Consider the following 18,780-nt stretch of genomic DNA (forward strand, 5'->3'; position numbering starts at 1 on the left):
GTTATATTAGGCGTACATGCTTTGTAACTAACCACTCATTGACTTTAGATTTGGCTTATGTAAGTGAACAGGTGGATTTTTTCTGGCGAACCTTGAAAGCAGCATCCCTCTTCGCTCTTCCACCGTTATTTTCCTGGAAGGAGGATTCAGCCAATCAGAACGCGTGTCCTCTAGCAGCCAGCGAGAGCCGATACACGAAGAAGAAATTAATAAGAAGGAGACCCGACCCAGGCTAATAGTACCCGCTCCTTTGAACACCCATGGGCGCCGATATGAGCCTTTAAATTGGGAGTTAGGACATTTAAACGGATGCCTCTATGATCCTGCCAACCTCACAGCGAGACATACAGTGTTCAGTTAGCACAAGGTAAGGCGTTTCGGCTGCAAGGCTGCGATACATCAGCTAGCTTTTGAGCTTAGCATTAGCTGTCGCGTTCATGTCCCACCAAACCGCATTCATAAAACCGGCATTTTAAGCTTGGCATGTTTCTTACATAACTTTATCACCCATAAATTATACATTATTCTTAGCGTCTCATAACACATTTGTATGGTATCTTATTACGTTCACATGTTAAAACACTATATAAAACGTATTTTTATAAGTGTAATACTGTCAAATTTGAGGGCGGTGGCAGCCATCACATGTAAACGATATCTAGTGATAATTTGTACCTGTACTGGATTAAACACCGTATCCACGTGGGTTTATCTAAGCCGAATCGTAGTTTATACATACAACAATCTTACGCCACATTTTTAAATATTGTAGTTGCGCATACAGGCAAGTAGATCATTAAATTGCTATCATTTTAAATGCCGTTTGGTTTATCTTTTGTCTTCTCAATACAGCGGTATCAGAGGCTACTTATGGCTTCTGGTTAGCAGGTTGCTTAAAATAACGGGCCAAGATAAGTGTATGATATTTTTATACATTTATTAACGTGATCTTTCATTGAATAAATAGACCTTAAGAAGTGATAGACCACTGAAATAGGTGTAACAATTGCGTACAGATCCATATGACAGTTTATTTGGCTGATTAAGAACGCCAGATAGAGATAACTTTGGGGCGGTTTTATCAATAAGTTAAATTGTTAAAATGTTTCCATGGCAACATTTATCTAAACTATGAATGACTGGATGTTAGAATCGAAAGTATTTTTTCTCTCAGGGCAAAGAGATTAACAAAGGATTAGAGGTTTTACACAACAAGGACAACCAGACGCCGCGGACAATCACGCGGTGTTCCCTGTCCCGTTATCCCAAAAATATCAACCTCGTTTTAATGTTTACCTCCCAAAATCTAAACTTTTATTACGTCATTAGTCTGCGTACCGCTATGACCAACACCTAACTGAGCCCAATATGGTTTGATCTAATTACCTAATAATGAAAACAGAGGGTTGAAGCTTGTACTACCAACCATGTAATAAGAACCCTTTATCTAAACATGACCCATAATGTAATTTAATGTTGTTCAAAATGGAACACATAGGGCCAGTTTCACAGCCATGGATTAAGCCAAAAATACTGGACTAAATGCAATTGTTGAATGGAGATTGTTCATTGAAAGTACAATTTAGTCCAGAACTTCTTGACTTAATCCATGTCTGTGAAACTAGCCAATAATGTTATAGCTAGTCAATGGTGTGTAGCCAAAATGCTGAGCCCATATTGCAACAACAAGCTAATACATTATTGAGCGTGTTAAATATTTTTCTCGCTCCAAAATGTAATGAGTTGTTATGTACATTATGGGCTCTTCCAAGCCTCCCAACAAGTTCTGTCAATCAGATAATTTAGATTTATGAATAGTACTGATAGATAGCATGCTATAATCATCACTATAATACATGATAACCAAATAAACTGGCCTTGTGTGTCAGAGGTCTAATTAAATTTGGTATGTGTTTGCAATCAATTGAACCTAGTTGACCCTATGATTTGTTTTTATTTTTAGTACAATGTTTATACTGTGTAGGCTGTATAAGGGCTGCACAATTTTCATGCCAATATTAAACCTGCAGTGTGTAGAATTTTGGGTTTTATTTCCTAGCAGATTTTGTAGAAAGTAATTATAATATCCATAAGTACATTTAATTTAGTGCATAATAGCTGAAAAAAAATGTTTTCCTTAGAAAGGGTCTCATATACAGTATCTCACAAAAGTGAGTACACCCCTAACATTTCTTCAAATATTTCATTATATCTTTCCATGCGACAACACTGAATAAATTACACTTTGATACAATGTCAAGTAGTCAGTGTACAGCTTGTATAACAGTGTACATTTACTGTCCCCTCAAAATAACTCGACACACAGCCATTAATGTCTAAACTGCTGGCAACAAAAGTGAGTACACCCCTAAGAAAAAATGTCCAAGTTGGGCCCAAAGTGTCAATATTTTGTTTTGCCATCATTATTTTCTAGCACTGCCTTAACCCTCTTGGGCATGTAGTTCACTAGAGCTTCACAGGTTGCAACTGGAACCCTCTTTTACCCATTCATGACGACATCAAGGAGCTGGTGGATATTAGAGTCCTTGCGCTCCTCCATCTCCCGTTTTAGGATGCCCCAAAGATGCTCAATAGGGTTTAAGACTGGAGACATGCTTGGCCAGTCCATAACCTTTACCCTCAGCTTCTTTAGCAAGCCAGTGGTCGTTCGGAGGGGTGTTTGGGGTCGTTATCATGTTGCAGTACTGCCCTGCGGCCCAGTTTATGAAGGGAGGGGATCATGCTCTGCTTCAGTATGTCACAGTACATGTTAGAATTCAATGAACTGTAGATCCCCAGTGCTGGCAGCACTCATGCAGCCCCAGACCATGACACTCCAACCACCATGCTTGACTCTAGGCAAGACACACTTGTCTTTGTACTCCTCACCTGGTTGCCGCTCCACACTCTTAACACCATCTGAACCAAATAAATGTATTTTGGTCTCATCAGACCACAGGACATGGTTGCAGTAATCCATGTCTGTAGTCTGTTTGTCTTCAGCAAACTTTTTGTGGGGTTTCTTGTGCATCATCTTTAGAATAGGCTTCCTTCTGGTATGACAGCCATGCAGACCAGTATGATGCAGAGTGCGGCGTATGGTCTGAGCACTGACAGGTTGACCCCCCACCCCTTCAAGCCCTTCAGCAATGCTGGCAGCACTCATACGTCTATTTTCCAAAGCCAACCTCTGTGTACGACGCTGACCATGTGCACTCAACCTTCGTAAACTGGGCCGCAGGGTGGTATTGCAACATGATAACGACCCCAAACACACCTCCAAGACGACCAGTGGCTTGCTAAAAAAGCTGAGGGTAAAGGTTATGGCCTGGCCAAGCATGTCTCCAGGCCTAAACCCTATTGAGCATCTTTGGGGAATCCTCAAACGGAAGGTGGAGGAGCGCAAGGTCTTTAATATCCACCAGCTCTGTGATGCTGTCATAAATGGGTGGAAGAGGGTTCCAGTTGCAACCTGTGAAGCTCTAGTGAACTCCATGCCCAAGAGAGTTAAGGCAGTGCTGGAAAAGAATGGTGGCCACACAAAATATTTACACTTTGGGCCCAATTTGTACATTTTTTCTAAGGGGTGTACTCACTTTTGTTGCCAGCAGTTTAGACATTAATGGCTGTGTGTCGAGTTATTTTGAGGGGACAGTAAATTTACACTGTTATACAAGCTGTACACTGACTACTTTACATTGTATCAAAGTGTCATTTATTCAGTGTTGTCCCATGGAACGATATAAAGAAAAATGTGAAGAAATGTGAGGGGTGTACTCACTTTTGTGAGATACTGTATGTCCATATTTCTGCATATTTTGGACCAAGGCCTAGTGGCCGCCATGTTGAAAGTGTCATAGTTGGAATGTCATTAGGTGCATTGTTTAGAAATTAGAATTGTTCTTGTCCTTGAAGGCCACTGTAGCTTCTGTTATTATTCAAAAGGGGTGGGGTTACCCAGGGAGCATTGCATTCTAGAACTTTGTAGAACTTTCTTGATGATGTCATATTACACACTGCACCTTTAAATTAAAATAATATTTTGACACACATGTAACCTTTATCTTGACTAAATACTGACTACTACTAGGCTAACCTACTGCGAGTTGAAAATATCCCTATTTAATGTCGCGATTACGATTAAGATATGATTAGTTGTTCAGCCCTATTGTAAATAGTATTGATGTGCCCAGAGAGTCAATAGTAAATTACATTTTATCATCAGCATCATGGCACCCTTTGATAGTAATCAATATTATCGAATCATTGATTTGTGTGAATATTAAACCTGTCGTTATCATCAGCCCCAAAGCATTTACTGCAGATGATTATTCTTCCTACATATTGGCAGATTTTAAAGCTATGAGGTCAGAACAAGTGCATTTGTAACAGCAAACCAGACCATCACTGCAAAGAATATTTTTGTATAGTTTTTCTTAATGCCTTTGTCATGGGTACGCTCGCCCAGGAACAACAGCTGGCATAGTAAAAACCCTACAGATTTTATCCAAAGGGGGCGCTAGAATTAACACAAAATGAAAGTTCCTCGGAGCACCTTTTAACTGTAAATTGACTATTTAGAGGTACTGGTCTGGGGGTCTGTTCTGTGCATGTTTAGCGGTCTAGGGAGCCCTCTGCTGCTCTTTGTGAGGTTTTTATTTACATTTTATTCCCCAATGGAATTATATTATTTTATATTTTATATCATTTTTTCATCCAAATCCAGGTCTTAAGGAGAACAGATGGTGTTGTATGTTGTACAGATTGTAAAGCCCCACGATGCACATATGTGATTTATTTATTTTATATCTCTCTGACTCTCTTACATAAATTAAATTGACTTGACTCCAAATAGATGCAGTTTGATTGTTTTAGATTCAAACATGGTTGGAGTTAGTTCTGAAAATCGTAGTGAAGTGAAGTAGTCTGTCTAAGAGGCTCAAGTCAGGGGGAGAGAAATGGTCATTCATTTTGCTGTACATCTTAACCATACTATGTTATGCATAGCTGTGTATTTATGTTATGAGTACGTTAATGCAGTTTAACGTTTATGAGCAAGCACTTGTATTGGAAAAGGGATAACTGTGAAATAGTAGTCGGACTAGTCACAAATAGACCCTTAATAGTACTGACTGAAATATTCTTAATAAGATATATGTTCAAAATCACTTAAGTCATAACTCCAACATGGATTTTGCAACTGGCAAAGACATAAAAAAAAATCTTAATAAAAAGAGACAATAGGACAGTTTATTAGAACATTTATCATGACCCTTATCTTTAAAAATATCTACAATTCCTCATTGTAGAAATATGAATATCATGGGGCATTTCCAAACCAATATAAACCAGCACAAAATAAATTCGCACAGACACAGAAAAGTATTGTATTACTCTCTTGTCTATATTTAGAATTGTTTTAAGAGACTATTGTTAGGTTTGAACATCAAAGCCCTATTTCTGCCACTCCAACAAGGCATTTTTTTTTATTGGTAGAGACAAAAGGATCTTGTCAAAACCCCACACTTTAATGTTGTTAATCTTAAAATAGCTCTCTTGTCTTTGTTGTTAAAAATAATAGCTTTCTAGGGTGTGTGGGGCATGTTAACTGTGTAATAAAACCAGCACTAAAAAGTTCCTTTATAAAATAGCTCTGCCAGACAATTTGATATTCAGATCGGATGGCCGCATTATACCCAAATATACTGTCTGAACCCAAACAATGTCTTATGATGACCAAAAGTGTTCAATATTACAGGAAATATGGGCATTTGTTTTTAGGGCCACCAACATCAAGTAGTCTAAAGAGAGTTTAGTCAGTGCAAGTTAAAGGTGATGTCAGCAATTCTAAATAAGGCTTGTTTTCAAAATTACTTTGTCAAAATCAGTGAATATCTCCCCAACATCTGCTACCATCCATACTGTGTGTGTGTGTGTGTGTGTGTGTGTGTGTGTGTGCTAAAAAAACAATCCAGTGTTAATACACAGCCTAGGCTCTGTAAGTTTGCATCTTTCTATCTGCAATGGGCCCCCTTTGTTTACATACCAGTCTACAGAGCCTAAGCTGTGTATTAACAACACCAGATTTTGTCAGCGCACACACAGCAAACAGTACGGACAGGTAGCAGCTGATCATGAGGAGATATTCACCGATTTTGACAAATTGATTTAAACAACAACAAACGTTCTCCAGAATCACTGACTCCACCTTTAATGCTGCCTATATCAAGACCTACAGTATACACTTCACCAGGGCTTTTGTTACGTAACAGTTTCACTTTCATTCCATATTTAGCTTTGTGTGTGTGTGTGTGTGTGTGTGTGTGTGTGTGCGTGCGTGTGACCATCACCATCTGTATAGCCTACATACATACATGGCAGCATTTTAAATTCTGCACCACCACACCAGTCACTGCAGTTTACTAATTATCTAATGGACCTCGGCTCGGGGATACCGGATCGATGGGATCCATTTTTAGCTGCAGGGCGACAGTTTGTTTAGTGCAGACAGACAGGAGGCGGGCGGCTGGTCGTCATGGTTTCTGTGTCGAGGTGAGACAGTCACGCTGCAGGAGAATAGGGCAAAGAATTGAACTTTAAGATATCATCATGAGACTGAGCCAGTTTATTGCAAAGATTAAAACATGACATTACATTTTATTTAGCTGACGCTTTTATCCAAAGCGACTTCCATTACGTGCATTCAACCATGAAGGTACAAACTCAGAACAACAAGAATCCTGCAAGTACTCTAGCTTCAAATCACCCAAACTACAAGGTGCCACATCATGTAAGTGCTACATGTAGATGTACTTATTTCTTGTATTACATATTTAAAGATATGCAAATTTCACAATATCTAACTTATTATGATACATTTTCATCTCTTTAAAAATTCTAATATCTAGATGTTGGATTAAAGCCAGAGTTGTTTCATTTTGACTACATATTAGGGTTCAATGTTTTTACAGAACAGATTTTCGATATATAGCCTGTTAGCATTTAAGTATATAAAAAAAAATGGCGATACTTCTTTGGTTTAGGCATTTCAGCTTGGAATTTTAAGAATAGGGATTTCTACCAAACAATACGTACACACACACACACACACACACACACACACACACACACACACACACACACACAAAGACACACACACACAAGCATGGATCGTTGACTAAAGAAGATTACATTTTGCTGATCTGACAGATTACCCCACTGAGTCCATGTTAGAGACATGGTCACACTCAGGTTAGACGACCCAACACACACACTCACTCACTCGCATCGTGGGTTCAAATCCGACCCGTGGACCTTTACTGCAGGTCATCCCCCCCTCTCTCTCTGTCTCCCCATTTCAACTCTGTACTATCAAATAAAGCTTGAAAATGCCAAAAAATAATCTTAAAAAATTTAAATTATAAATAACACAGGATTTATATTAGCATACCGTTTATCTGCCAATACTGAAGGTAATTTGCTTCGGCTTATTTTTTTCCGCCACTTAACATATTACAAAGTGGGAAGATTTGCACCGGATTAAAATCTCAGACGACCTCTCTCTGTAATAATTACAAATCACACTCTGACCCGTGTATAAGCCTTCCATAAAGGGCTTTCGTTTCATAGCCAACGCTTAGAAAAGTAATTTGTTCTCTTTTAAAATATAAACTCTGGCATTGTTATAAGTAAAGGTGCTACGAGGAACTTTTAAATATTTCTGAAACAGTCTAATTTTTTACTCTGAAGATCATAAATGACGTGGAACAGCAAACGAGACCATCAGTGCAAAGAATGCTATTTTTAAGAATGTTCCAAATTAATTTTTTATTTTTCTTATGGTTGTTTCTGATAACTCTTAGTACGTTAAAAACACAGATTGTATATTAAACACAACTGAATTGATTATTGCAGAAAATATTCTACAGGTTGATCGATTTTTTTTTTTGAGATTTGTGTCTATTTTGCTTCCATATCATGTCTTCTTTCATACTAGTATCAAGGTCCAATACTAGGTCATTATCTCAACATAAGTTATTTTTTTCTCAATACTATGAACCAAATATCTCAACTTCTAAAGCACGTACATCAACTTAACTTTCCATAATCATTCTCAGCACTATCCTGAAGGTTATTACAGAAGGATTTGTTCATATGTTGGGAATTGTCTGATTAATGCTACATTAAAAAAAAAAAAAAAAAAAAAAATCTGCAGCTCTGGCGTACATACAACAGTTCATAATTACATGTCGTATACACAGAATATAACTAATAGAATCGTGTCAGATTGGAATAAACCTTTTACAAAGAGGAGATACAGTGGGCCTTTATTTTTTCCCTCTCATGGATGGTAGCGCTGCAGGCCCAGATGGCATGTCTTAGCCAGAGCCAAGAAAACTGAATGTAAACACTCAAAATTCTCTGCATGAGCGACCGGGCAGCCTGGCACCAGATAGCAGAAAATGCCTTAAAGCAACACACTGTAGGCAAAAATATTGTTTTTTTAAAAGCACTTGTCAATTTTAAGAGTTGTGGCTATTTAGCTTCCATAACATGTCTTCTTTCATACTATAAATATAAATAAAAGGTCCAACATGTATAATGTACATTTAGGTCTTTATTTATTTGACTAAACCTTGTCTGTTTGCGTCTGTATATTTCTCCCTATACAACCATCTTCAACGGACATTATCTCAACATTAGTTTATTTTTTCAAACCAAATATCTCAACTTCTAAAGCACTTGCATTAAATACACTTTCCATAATCATTCTCAGCACTATTCTGAAGCTTTATTTCAGAAGTATTTGTAAATATGTTTTTTTATTGCCTGATTTCGAATACATTTAGTTTGTGTTTTTATTTAGGCAAGGCAAGGCAAGTTTATTTCTATAGCCCAATTCAGACACAAGGCCATTCAAAGTGCTTTACAGGGGGCAAGATTAAAATACACAATACACATTAGAAAAGCGAATGAATAAAACATTAAAATTTAGAAATTAAAAAAGGCTGTCTCCAAATCTGTTCTGAAAAAAACTTTTGGCGTCTAATTTTGCCCCAAAAACATCAGTTTACACACAAACAAAAACCAGATCTATTTTAACCTGCTCCCTGACTGAAGGCATTTTGTTTCCTCACATGACATCTCATCTTTCCAAAGCTTTTTAAACCATGACTAAATCAAATCAGCTCTGCTTTCATCTTTCAATAAAATGAAAAGAGTTCATTTTTCTTGTATGAGTCCGTTAGCGATAAATTATTCCGCCCCAATTTTGTGAATTCCTTGATTGTTTTAAGTTTCAAATATCTGCTAATATTGTATAAAAGTGTGTAATTTGTTTTGATCGGGCGTACACACACACACACATTCGCCTTGGGCCAATTCTGATTGGATTGGTGAACATCACTGGTACAAGAGGAGCATGCCATGAATTTGTAAAAACCGATGTTAATTGTCTCACGCTGATTAAGATCTTACTCATGATGCTGTTAGAGTCAATGCTCTAGGCTCATTACGAATCCCCTTCTCTCTCTCTCTCTCTCTCTCTCGCTCTCTCTCTCTCTCTCTCTCGCTCTCTCTCTCTCTCTCTCTCCCCCCCCCAACACCAGTGCAATGGGTTCATGGGGGAGTTAACATGGTAATCCTGGTCTTTGTTAATGGTATTGGGGGGAAGAAGGCAACGCACGTTTATGTATATAGCACAATTCAGACACAAGGCCATTCAAAGTGCTTTACAGGGGCATGAAATACATCAAGATTAAAATAAATCAAGTATAGAATAGAGATTAGAAAAGCGAATGAAAAATATGTTAACATGGTAATCCTGATCTTTGTTAGTGTGGGGGAGAAGAACAACTCCTCATGTCTTGTAGAGATGTCTTTGGGAAAGGCATCTCAACATTTTTTATTAATTGAAAGTTGCATTTTTCAATAACAAAAAACACCTTTTATTAGACACTGTACCTTTTTTAATGGTAATTCCTGGCCTATTATGTCTATGGTGTTTTTTGATTTTTTTCTCGTACATTGTCTTTGAAAATAATTCAAACTGTTGGAACTCGTGACATATGAACAGATCATTGCTTCATTGGACACTTACATTTTCTCAATGTGTTGATTGATGTCTTCGGTCGTTAAAAGCATGACGTCATATCCTTAATTTGGCCCTGCAGCACTGATACTGCATTTCTGAATGTCCTGTGTGTACTACTGACTGCTGACGTGACGTAGTGTTCAATTAATGACACACAAGTCAAACTGCTCCTTTGGTAAACACCAGTAGCAGTGCTGGGAAGTTGAAATGCAGTATTTAGAGTTAATTTGATATTCTGTTGAGCCTTTCAAATGGCAATGGTCTGAAATATTTGATCTCTAAGCCTCTCAGCAACACTTAAGGGTATATCATACTTCACCCATATGAAACCGGCGTTCTATCATTATAAAATCGCTATTATAATAAAATGAATGAGGTTTTTCTTCCCTGAGTCTTTCCTCAGTCTTCCCTTTGCCCAGCTGTCCTGTTAATCCTAAACATAAATTTTACCATGTGTGATGTCACACATGGTAAAATGTAGGGTTAGACAGTGAGACCATAAAACACTCTTTCTCAGGCTAGGATGAACCGATTTCTAAAATGTTTGCACATTTATACTACATAGGATCTCAGAGTTCAATACACCTTCATATTTCCACCGGTGAAGTAGATCTTTACTAACAATATGTCTTTTTTTTTTTATATTTTTTTGTTCCAGAGGTGAACCATGGCGGAAGCGAACCCCGCTCGTCCCCAAAGGAAGATGTCCACGGCTGGGGAGAGTGTGTACAAGGTGCTAGGTCTGGAGAAGGGGGCCACCGCCGAGGACATAAAGAAAGCCTACCGGTAAGCACACAGTAGGGGTGCACCATTATGGCTTAAATTTGAATCACAGAATTTTTTTCATCAAGTATTTATAGCACGATTATATCATACAATTAAAGTCATGAGTCAGTGATTCTGGAAAACGCCTGTTGTCAAAATCAGTGAATATCTCCTCATGATGTGCTACCTGTCTGTACTGTGTGTGTGCTAATAAAATATACACAGCCTAGGCTCTGTAAACAAAGGGGGCCCACCATAGCTAGTAACATGCCCTTTACAGAGCCTAGGCTGTATATTAACACTGTTTTTTTTTTATTGGCAGCAGTCTAAACAATATGTATAATCTGTATTATTGCCCAATTAATCTGTCTCAGCCGTCTCCTGTGAAAGGATTTAGTTTCCCCAGAAAAGGCAGGCAAAGCACAATGTAGTTTTAACTTTAGGTATTTTTCTAAATCCTCTGTTGTTCACTTGAATGTGTGTAATCCCGTCTCTGATTGTGTTGGCAAATTTCCCCCTCAAAGTGTTAAGATTACTGAAGTTCTGTTCATACTAGACATTCCTCCACACGTTGCTAAAGAGCATGTTTTACTAGCTCCTTCCTTCTTTATTATATTTCTTATAAATAATTTATTTTTGACAATCATTGGTTCGTCTGGATTTATTATCTAAAAAAGTGTTTATCACATCAACCCTACTGTATAATAATTGCAGTCAAGCTTTTTTTTTTTCACGACATCCTGGGCTATAAGAATATTCGTGCTGCAGTGATGTCACTTTAATGTTAAATATTGTCATAGGACCACAAAGACAAAACAAAAACGGCAATTGAATCTCACAGATATTTGTTAAAATGACACACCCAACAGTTTTGCTCAAGTTTAAAGACCTACTTCACCGGTGGGAATATGAAGGTGTATTGAATTCTGAGATCCTATGTAGTATAAATGTGCAAAAAAAAAAAAAATTGGTTCATCCTAGCCTGAGAAAAGGCAGAAAGAGCGTTTTATGGTCTCACTGTCTAACCCTACATTTCTCTTACTGTGATGTCACAGTAAGAGAAACTTGCCTAAAACACTTCTCTACAGTTTTGGCAGTCGGAAAGTAAAGAAATAAACATTGTAACTTATACATTAAGTTTAAAGTTAAATGACAAAATAGAATTAAATAGACAATTTTGGATGAATCTTAAGGTACAAAAATAAACTAAAATGAATAATATCCCCACCTTTCCCTATTTCTCTATGCTCTCCCATTGCGTTATGTGACTCCCTCTCCCCTCCTGTCCCCCTCACAGGAAGCTAGCGTTGAAGTATCACCCCGATAAGAACCCAGATAACCCCGAGGCCGCCGACAAGTTCAAAGAAATCAACAACGCAAACTCCATCCTGAACGATGAGACCAAGAGGAAGATCTACGATGAGTACGGCTCCATGGGGCTCTACGTCTCTGAGCAGTTTGGAGAGGAGAGCGTCAAATACTACTTCCTCATGTCCAAGTGGTGGTTCAAGGTCGGTGCTTTACTTTGATTTCACTATATTATTTAAATGGATGTTTTTAGTTGAAGCTGCTGTACATACTGTATACTGTTCTGAGGGCTTGTTTCAGTAATGTCACTTAAAGGAATACTTCACCCATACGGAACAGGCGTTCTATCATTATAAAATCACTATTATAATATAATGAATGAGGTTTTTCATCCCTCAGTCGTCCCTCAGTCTTCCCTCAGTCTTCCCTTGGCCCAGCTGTCCTGTTAATCCTAGCCCTTACTGTGATGTCACAGTAAGGAAAATGTAGGGTTAGACAGTGAGACCATACAACACTCTTTCTGCCTTTTCTCTGGCTAGGATGAACCAATTAAATGTTATACTATATAGGATCTCAGAGTTCAATACACCCTCATATTCCCACCGGTGAAGTAGGTCTTTAAGTTTTTGCCTACTTACTTGAAATCGCCATGTTTCTACAGTAGCACATAACGGACAAACTTAACGGCCTTACACATTTTTATATATACTGGACTTATCGATTTGAGGAAAAGGTTGAAAATACATTTTTCATTGTATTTTGCTAAATTAGAAAGTGGAAAAAATGCCCATTGGAAATTTCTGATGGCTTTTCTTTCTAAATCAAAAAAAATATATGTTAAAAACTCTGTTAGTAACTTACACTTCCCTGTAGCTCTCATGCATTTGTCCTAAATCTACCAAGTCAATTTTGAGTAGAACTGAACTGCACTGTGCATTAAAACCATTGTATTTTGTATATTTGTTCTTTGTATGATTGCATATGGAAATACACGTGTAAAAAAAAAAAAAACATTGGTTGCGTTCCGAATCGCATACTTTCTACAATATAGTATGTAGAAAAAAGATTTAGGATGTCCCGATTCTTGTGGCCAGATTTAGGATGGTTAGAAGTACCCGGATGTCCTACTTCATGCGGCCAAGATTGTTAGTGTTGAAAAGTGCATCCTATTTGGGCGATTCTGACCCACAATCCAGTGCGCACGTGAAGTGACGTCACATCGACGAAGCCTCCATATGAAAACAAACGGGGATGCGACGGATATAAAAGCAAGAGGCAAGATCAAGGCGCAATGTTATGATGAAATAAGAGAGTAATGTATGTCCCAATAGTATGCCTACTGCAACCTAACTAGATTCTTTTTATCGTCGGATGTAGTATGTAGAATAGAAAAAAGAAAGAGTATGCGATTCGGAACACAACCATTGTATCTGCTTGTTTTACCCCCTCCGTAGGGTCTGGTGAGCATTACAATCTAGAATCTCACCACTAGATAACACCGACATACTCTTGTTTTTACACACTGTACCTTTTAATAGGACCTAAAAGCCATTGTATCTGCTTGTTTTAGGGTCTGGTAGTTTGCTGCACGCTCTTCACCTGCTGCTGCTGTTGCTGCTGCTGTTGTTTCTGTTATGGGAAATGTAAACCGCCCGACGATGACGAGAGCTACCAGTACGTCGACCCAGAAGACCTGGAGGCTCAGATCAAAGCTGAGACCGACGGAGGTGAGGGCTCACTCTGTTATGATTTAAATTCACACTTACAACTGCTTCTGTGAACATTTACTTCTTGCAGAGCAGGACGGAAGTGAGGGGAGGTCTCACTCGGTTAGGTTTTTTTTTTTTTTTTTTTTTTTTCTTGAATAGGGATGATGCAGTTAGAATGTTACTGATGTGATGCACAGAGAGTTAATAGTTTTCTCTAATGTACAACCCTTGTCCCTATTTGGGGCAACTTAAACAACATACAAGGTTAAACTTACACTTGCAACTGCTTTTGTAAATTGACTTCTTGTAACACAGTACCCGCCGATCCTTGAAAATTCTTAAGACATAACATTTATGTTTTGATATTCAATTTGAACAGGGTTAGAAAGAATGAGTGTGCTTTTTGTTTTTCTATTTTTTTTTTTATTAGTTTATTCTATCTTTCAATGTTAAACTGGCAAGTCCAACACAAACGCTATGTGGTACTGTAGCATTGTTTGTCGATTTCTGTTGCCGCGGTATTGGTATTCATTTTTCCTTGTTAGAGGTCTTAAAAAGGTCTTAAAAGTCATTGAATCAATGAATGTGTACGTAAAGATTGTGCAGATACCCTGTGTACAGGTGTTACAAGCACACTGTTTTTCCTAGGTTTGTTTGTTTTGGTTTGTTTTATACAAGTTGATTAATACTATACTGCATAAGTTTTGCTTCATGGTTGACTACTGCAGGTTCAGGGGACAGTTCAGGCACCCACAATGTTTGATCATGAAAAAACCATAACCAACCCTTTCTGTGCTTTCTGTAACCTCACCAGTGAATATATATTTTGAACCTGCTCTTACACAATAGAATTGGTCTTTTCATGCTTCCCTGATCCAAACAGGTTTCACAGTAATCATAGGCCAGCCGACGTCTAACCTCGGTCCAGAAGGCTCCGAGGGCCCCAGTCAGCCGATCCCCCTCCCCATGCCCCTCCCTCCTCCTGGGGCAAAGTCTCCCACCTCAGCCAACCCAGGAGAAAACCCTGGAGAGACTTTACCAGAGTCCAAATGACTCTATGTAAGACTTCCGCCGTCGCTATCCTCAAATCATTCTATGTGTCGCATCCGTTTATCCGATTTTGTCTTGTATGTGAGAGGTTCCCTGCGTTCCAAATCACATACTTTTGCTTTGTATGCATTAAGAACTAACATCTACCTCTACTCCAAGAAGAGCAGGCCATTTGAAATTGTGGCACACATCATTACTACTACCAAAATGACTACTTGGCATTTGTACACAAGAAAAGGCAATTGGTTGTATTAATTAAGGGATGTCTGTATTTTTGGCATACTGCATTTGACATCATGCATCGGGACATCCTAAATCTTTTTCTAGCATACTAAATACTAAGCAGGGAAGTATGGGTATTGGGACGCAGGGTATGTGTCGCATCATCCGCTCATCAGTTTTTTTTTTTGGTCTTGTTTGTGAAATATTGTCTTCATAATTTGGTGCTGCCCATCTATGCTAACTCATACTTAACCCATCTATAACAAACCGCCCCTGCGTTCGATTCACAGCCCTCACTCACACTTACTACAGCAAGCATCATGTCACTTGTGTCATTTTGCCCATTGAACCTGCATGTTTGTTTTCATGCCATTTGTTGTGTTAAATTCTGTCACTGTATTGTTTGCTTGTGGAAATGCCATTTGAAAAATAAGCATGGCTGAATAATATACTGCAACTTTATATATATATTAAAATATTATTTTATTTTCCTGTTGTGTATGTCTTTATAAGTCATTATTGTGTGTTCCTACTGCTTGTTTTTGATACTTAGATAGTATATTATGAAATGCCAAATTTAAGAGTTTCTTTGCACTGCATATCAATTACTAGTTTATTAAAGACAAGTGTGTTGTTGTCTAATATTCACTGTATTATTATTTTTTTTTTTTGCCAATGTATAGTTTTACAGCTTTTTTTTTTTATAAGAAATTGTCTGATTAAAAAAAAAAAAGCTTTAGTGCATAACTTTAACTGTGGTGGTAACGTGTGCCTTTCTCTCGTCCCACAGGAAAGTGCCGAAATGTCTGAGCCTCAACCAGCGGAAGCAGGTGGGTGACAAACTGGTATTATACAACACCTTGTTGAATACAGAATACTGTTTAAGGAAAAATTATTTAACTTTTTTTTTTTTCCTTTTCAGACCGTCGACCCCCTAACGTCATGAGCCAACCACCTCCGTCTGCTGCCAGTGACATCAACCAGCCCGAAACCACCAGCCAGACCTCCAGCCTGACCCCTCCGCCCGCCCGATTCTACCCACTGGACAACACCTGTTCACTGGGCTCTTAAAGGCTCCTCACTCCCCTCCTCCTCCATGGAACTCAAGTTATGGAGGAGTAATCATTCAAATTTAAAAAAAACAACAACTTGCCAGGCCCTATAAAAATGCAGAAAAAGACCCTCACTGATCATTTTACGCCAGGCAACTTATGCCATCTTCCAAGAAGTCCACTTTTTATCATTCCATCTTCCTTCATACTTAAGCCTATAGCCTAAATTGGATGCGATTTTTTTTCCCATATTCCCAGAGATTAATCTTTTCACCCTTAAGCCCTCACTTCGTAGCAATACGGCGGCTATGGAAAAACTTCTGGACCAAAAATCTGTGGTACACCAATCAAAAGGCGGTTGGTTTTTGACCCTTGATCGCAAAAGGATGATTTGCCCGCTCATATAAGGAGAGTATGATTGACTGTGTGTAGTTGGTGGGCCATAGAATCTCCACACACCCCATTCCGGAATCCACAACCTTCCGAACACTCTTATTGGCCTATAGGTTTTTCTTAGCCTTGCACCGCCCGCCTACCTACTTCCGCTCAATTTTCATTTCCCTTCAGTAAATTTTCATTTCCCTTCAGTAGAGGGAGTGGCTGAGAAAACAATGACGTGCGCCAGTTTCAGTTGTAGTCAGAAGCCGGAGCACCAAACGTTATGCGATTGGTTGGCAGATCCAGAGTGGCACTGGGCAGATCCAATAGTTTTAAACTTCATCAGACACCCGCCTTCAAGTGAGTTAACATTTGTCAATTGAGCGCGGCCCCAGCTCCTGCTCGGGCTTGGCCCCCTAATGAAGTGCGGGGATCTGGTAGGACCAGGCTAGGTTTTTTTGTGGCTTCCTTCTAGACTTTACAGAGATATTCTTGGCAACATTTCTGGACTCCTTAACTTACGATAACGTTAATTCATTAGAACCAATGGGGTCGGTGAGATTGGGAACGAAGATGTGGATATGAAAGAAAAAAAAATATATGGAAAAGGTGGTCGTCACTAAGGCTATCTGCTATTCAAACCAGGCTGGAATTATCTTAATTTTTTTTTCTTCTTTTTTCGAAAACATTTCTTCCATTTTTTGGACTGTGGTCACCAACAGGAGCACTTATTTTCTTTCTTTTGATAATTTTTTGGCATTTTCAAGCTTTATCAGACAGTACAGAGTTGAAATGGGGAGACAGAGAGAGAGAGGGGGGATGACCTGCACTTAAGGTCCACGGGTCGGATTTGAACCCGCGACCACTGCAACGAAGGCCGGAGCCAATATGGTACACGCTCTATCCACTACGCCACCAGAGCGCCCCAGGAGCACTTTTTAACATTACTTCCCACTTTGTTTTGGAGAGTATGGAGAAATTTGAGTTTCTTTTCAGTAAAACAATGGATGCCGCTTGTTCCATGTATAAATAGACGTAAAGGACCTATTTTTTCTCCCCCAGTTCCTCCTCCTACCGTCTTGTTTAAAACAAACAATTGAAACCACTTAAATGTTCCATTACTACCCTCTAACGCTCACCCTTTCAAATACGCCCTGGATGCCAAGTGTGAAAAAAATCTATCTTTCGAAGGAGGCATGATAACGAACATACAACGTTTTCAATTGGGGCAATGCTACATTTTTCGTGAACACAAAAATGTGTCGGTGAGAGGGAAAATAGGGACCGGACTCAACGGATTTTTGATGTTAAATGTCTGAGCCAAAACCTGGAGCGGAACTATCTTTAAGAGCATGGATCCTAAGAAGAGTTGAGGTTTTTCCTTTTACTTCGCGGTGCATGCATTTCTATCCTGAATGCATGTCCCCTTACTGTGTACAGCACTGGATTACAGTTACAGACCTGCCTAATGTTACGGAGACTCTGGTTACACACACACACACACACACACACACATATGCTCTCAAACTCACACACGCAGACAGACACAGACCAAACACTCACACTCTAACACACACACACAGAGACATTGAGACACACACACACACACACACACACACACACACACACACACACACACACACACACACACACACACACAATCATACACTTGTACCAGCACTTACGTCATCATAAATACAACCCCCAGCATAATCTATCGACTAAAAAAAATGGACAATAACCGATGCCATACCATGGAAGAGAAACAACATTGAAGTGTTATTAACTGTCAAATAATTTGTATTTAATTGTGTTTTGTTGTCATTGTGCAACTGTAGCAGACAATAGTGTAGTAACGGCAGATAGTGTAATCTTTCAGAGTTAAATGCGATTAAAGCCGATAATGTAGTAATCTGCCAATAACGTAAGAAAAATTTCTGGGGAAAAAAACGAACTGTTTTTGCCAGTAATGTAATGATGAGTTATTAAAATTTTCTTTTGTTTCGCATTTTCAAGCTTTATTAGACAGTACAGAGTTGAAATGGGGAAACGGAGACAGAGAGAGAGAGAGAGAGAGGGGATGACCTGCAGTGAAGGTCCACGGGTCGGATTTGAACCCGCGACCACTGTAATGAAGGCCGGAGCCAATATGGTACGCGCTCTATCCACTATGCCACCGGAGCGCCCCATGTAATAAGTTATT

General features: G+C 38.8%; 1 protein-coding gene across 1 annotated transcript; it reads left to right on the forward strand.

Moving 5' to 3' along the window:
* The first annotated feature begins 231 nt into the window (after nt 1-231).
* Nucleotides 232-18,186, forward strand: dnajc5ga (DnaJ (Hsp40) homolog, subfamily C, member 5 gamma a). The gene is made up of 7 exons (XM_080048405.1): nt 232-367; nt 10,752-10,879; nt 12,156-12,369; nt 13,737-13,893; nt 14,759-14,934; nt 15,938-15,977; nt 16,070-18,186. The coding sequence occupies exons 2-5, from the start codon at nt 10,761-10,763 to the stop codon at nt 14,926-14,928; spliced, it is 660 nt and encodes a 219-aa protein (XP_079904531.1). The 5' UTR covers nt 232-367; nt 10,752-10,760; the 3' UTR covers nt 14,929-14,934; nt 15,938-15,977; nt 16,070-18,186.
* The last annotated feature ends 594 nt before the right edge of the window (nt 18,187-18,780 follow it).

This window comes from Ammodytes marinus, assembly GCF_949987685.1.
Source record: "Ammodytes marinus genome assembly, chromosome: 19".
Classification (NCBI taxonomy): domain Eukaryota; kingdom Metazoa; phylum Chordata; class Actinopteri; order Uranoscopiformes; family Ammodytidae; genus Ammodytes; species Ammodytes marinus.

Excerpts from the sequence above, each read along its gene's own strand:
- dnajc5ga (XM_080048405.1), top strand. The coding sequence starts at position 10,761 with ATGGCGGAAGCGAACCCCGCTCGTCCCCAAAGGAAGATGTCCACGGCT. Across the intron at positions 12,370-13,736 it reads TGTCCAAGTGGTGGTTCAAG|GGTCTGGTAGTTTGCTGCAC; the intron begins GTCGGTGCTTTA and ends TGCTTGTTTTAG. Across the intron at positions 13,894-14,758 it reads CAAAGCTGAGACCGACGGAG|GTTTCACAGTAATCATAGGC; the intron begins GTGAGGGCTCAC and ends TGATCCAAACAG.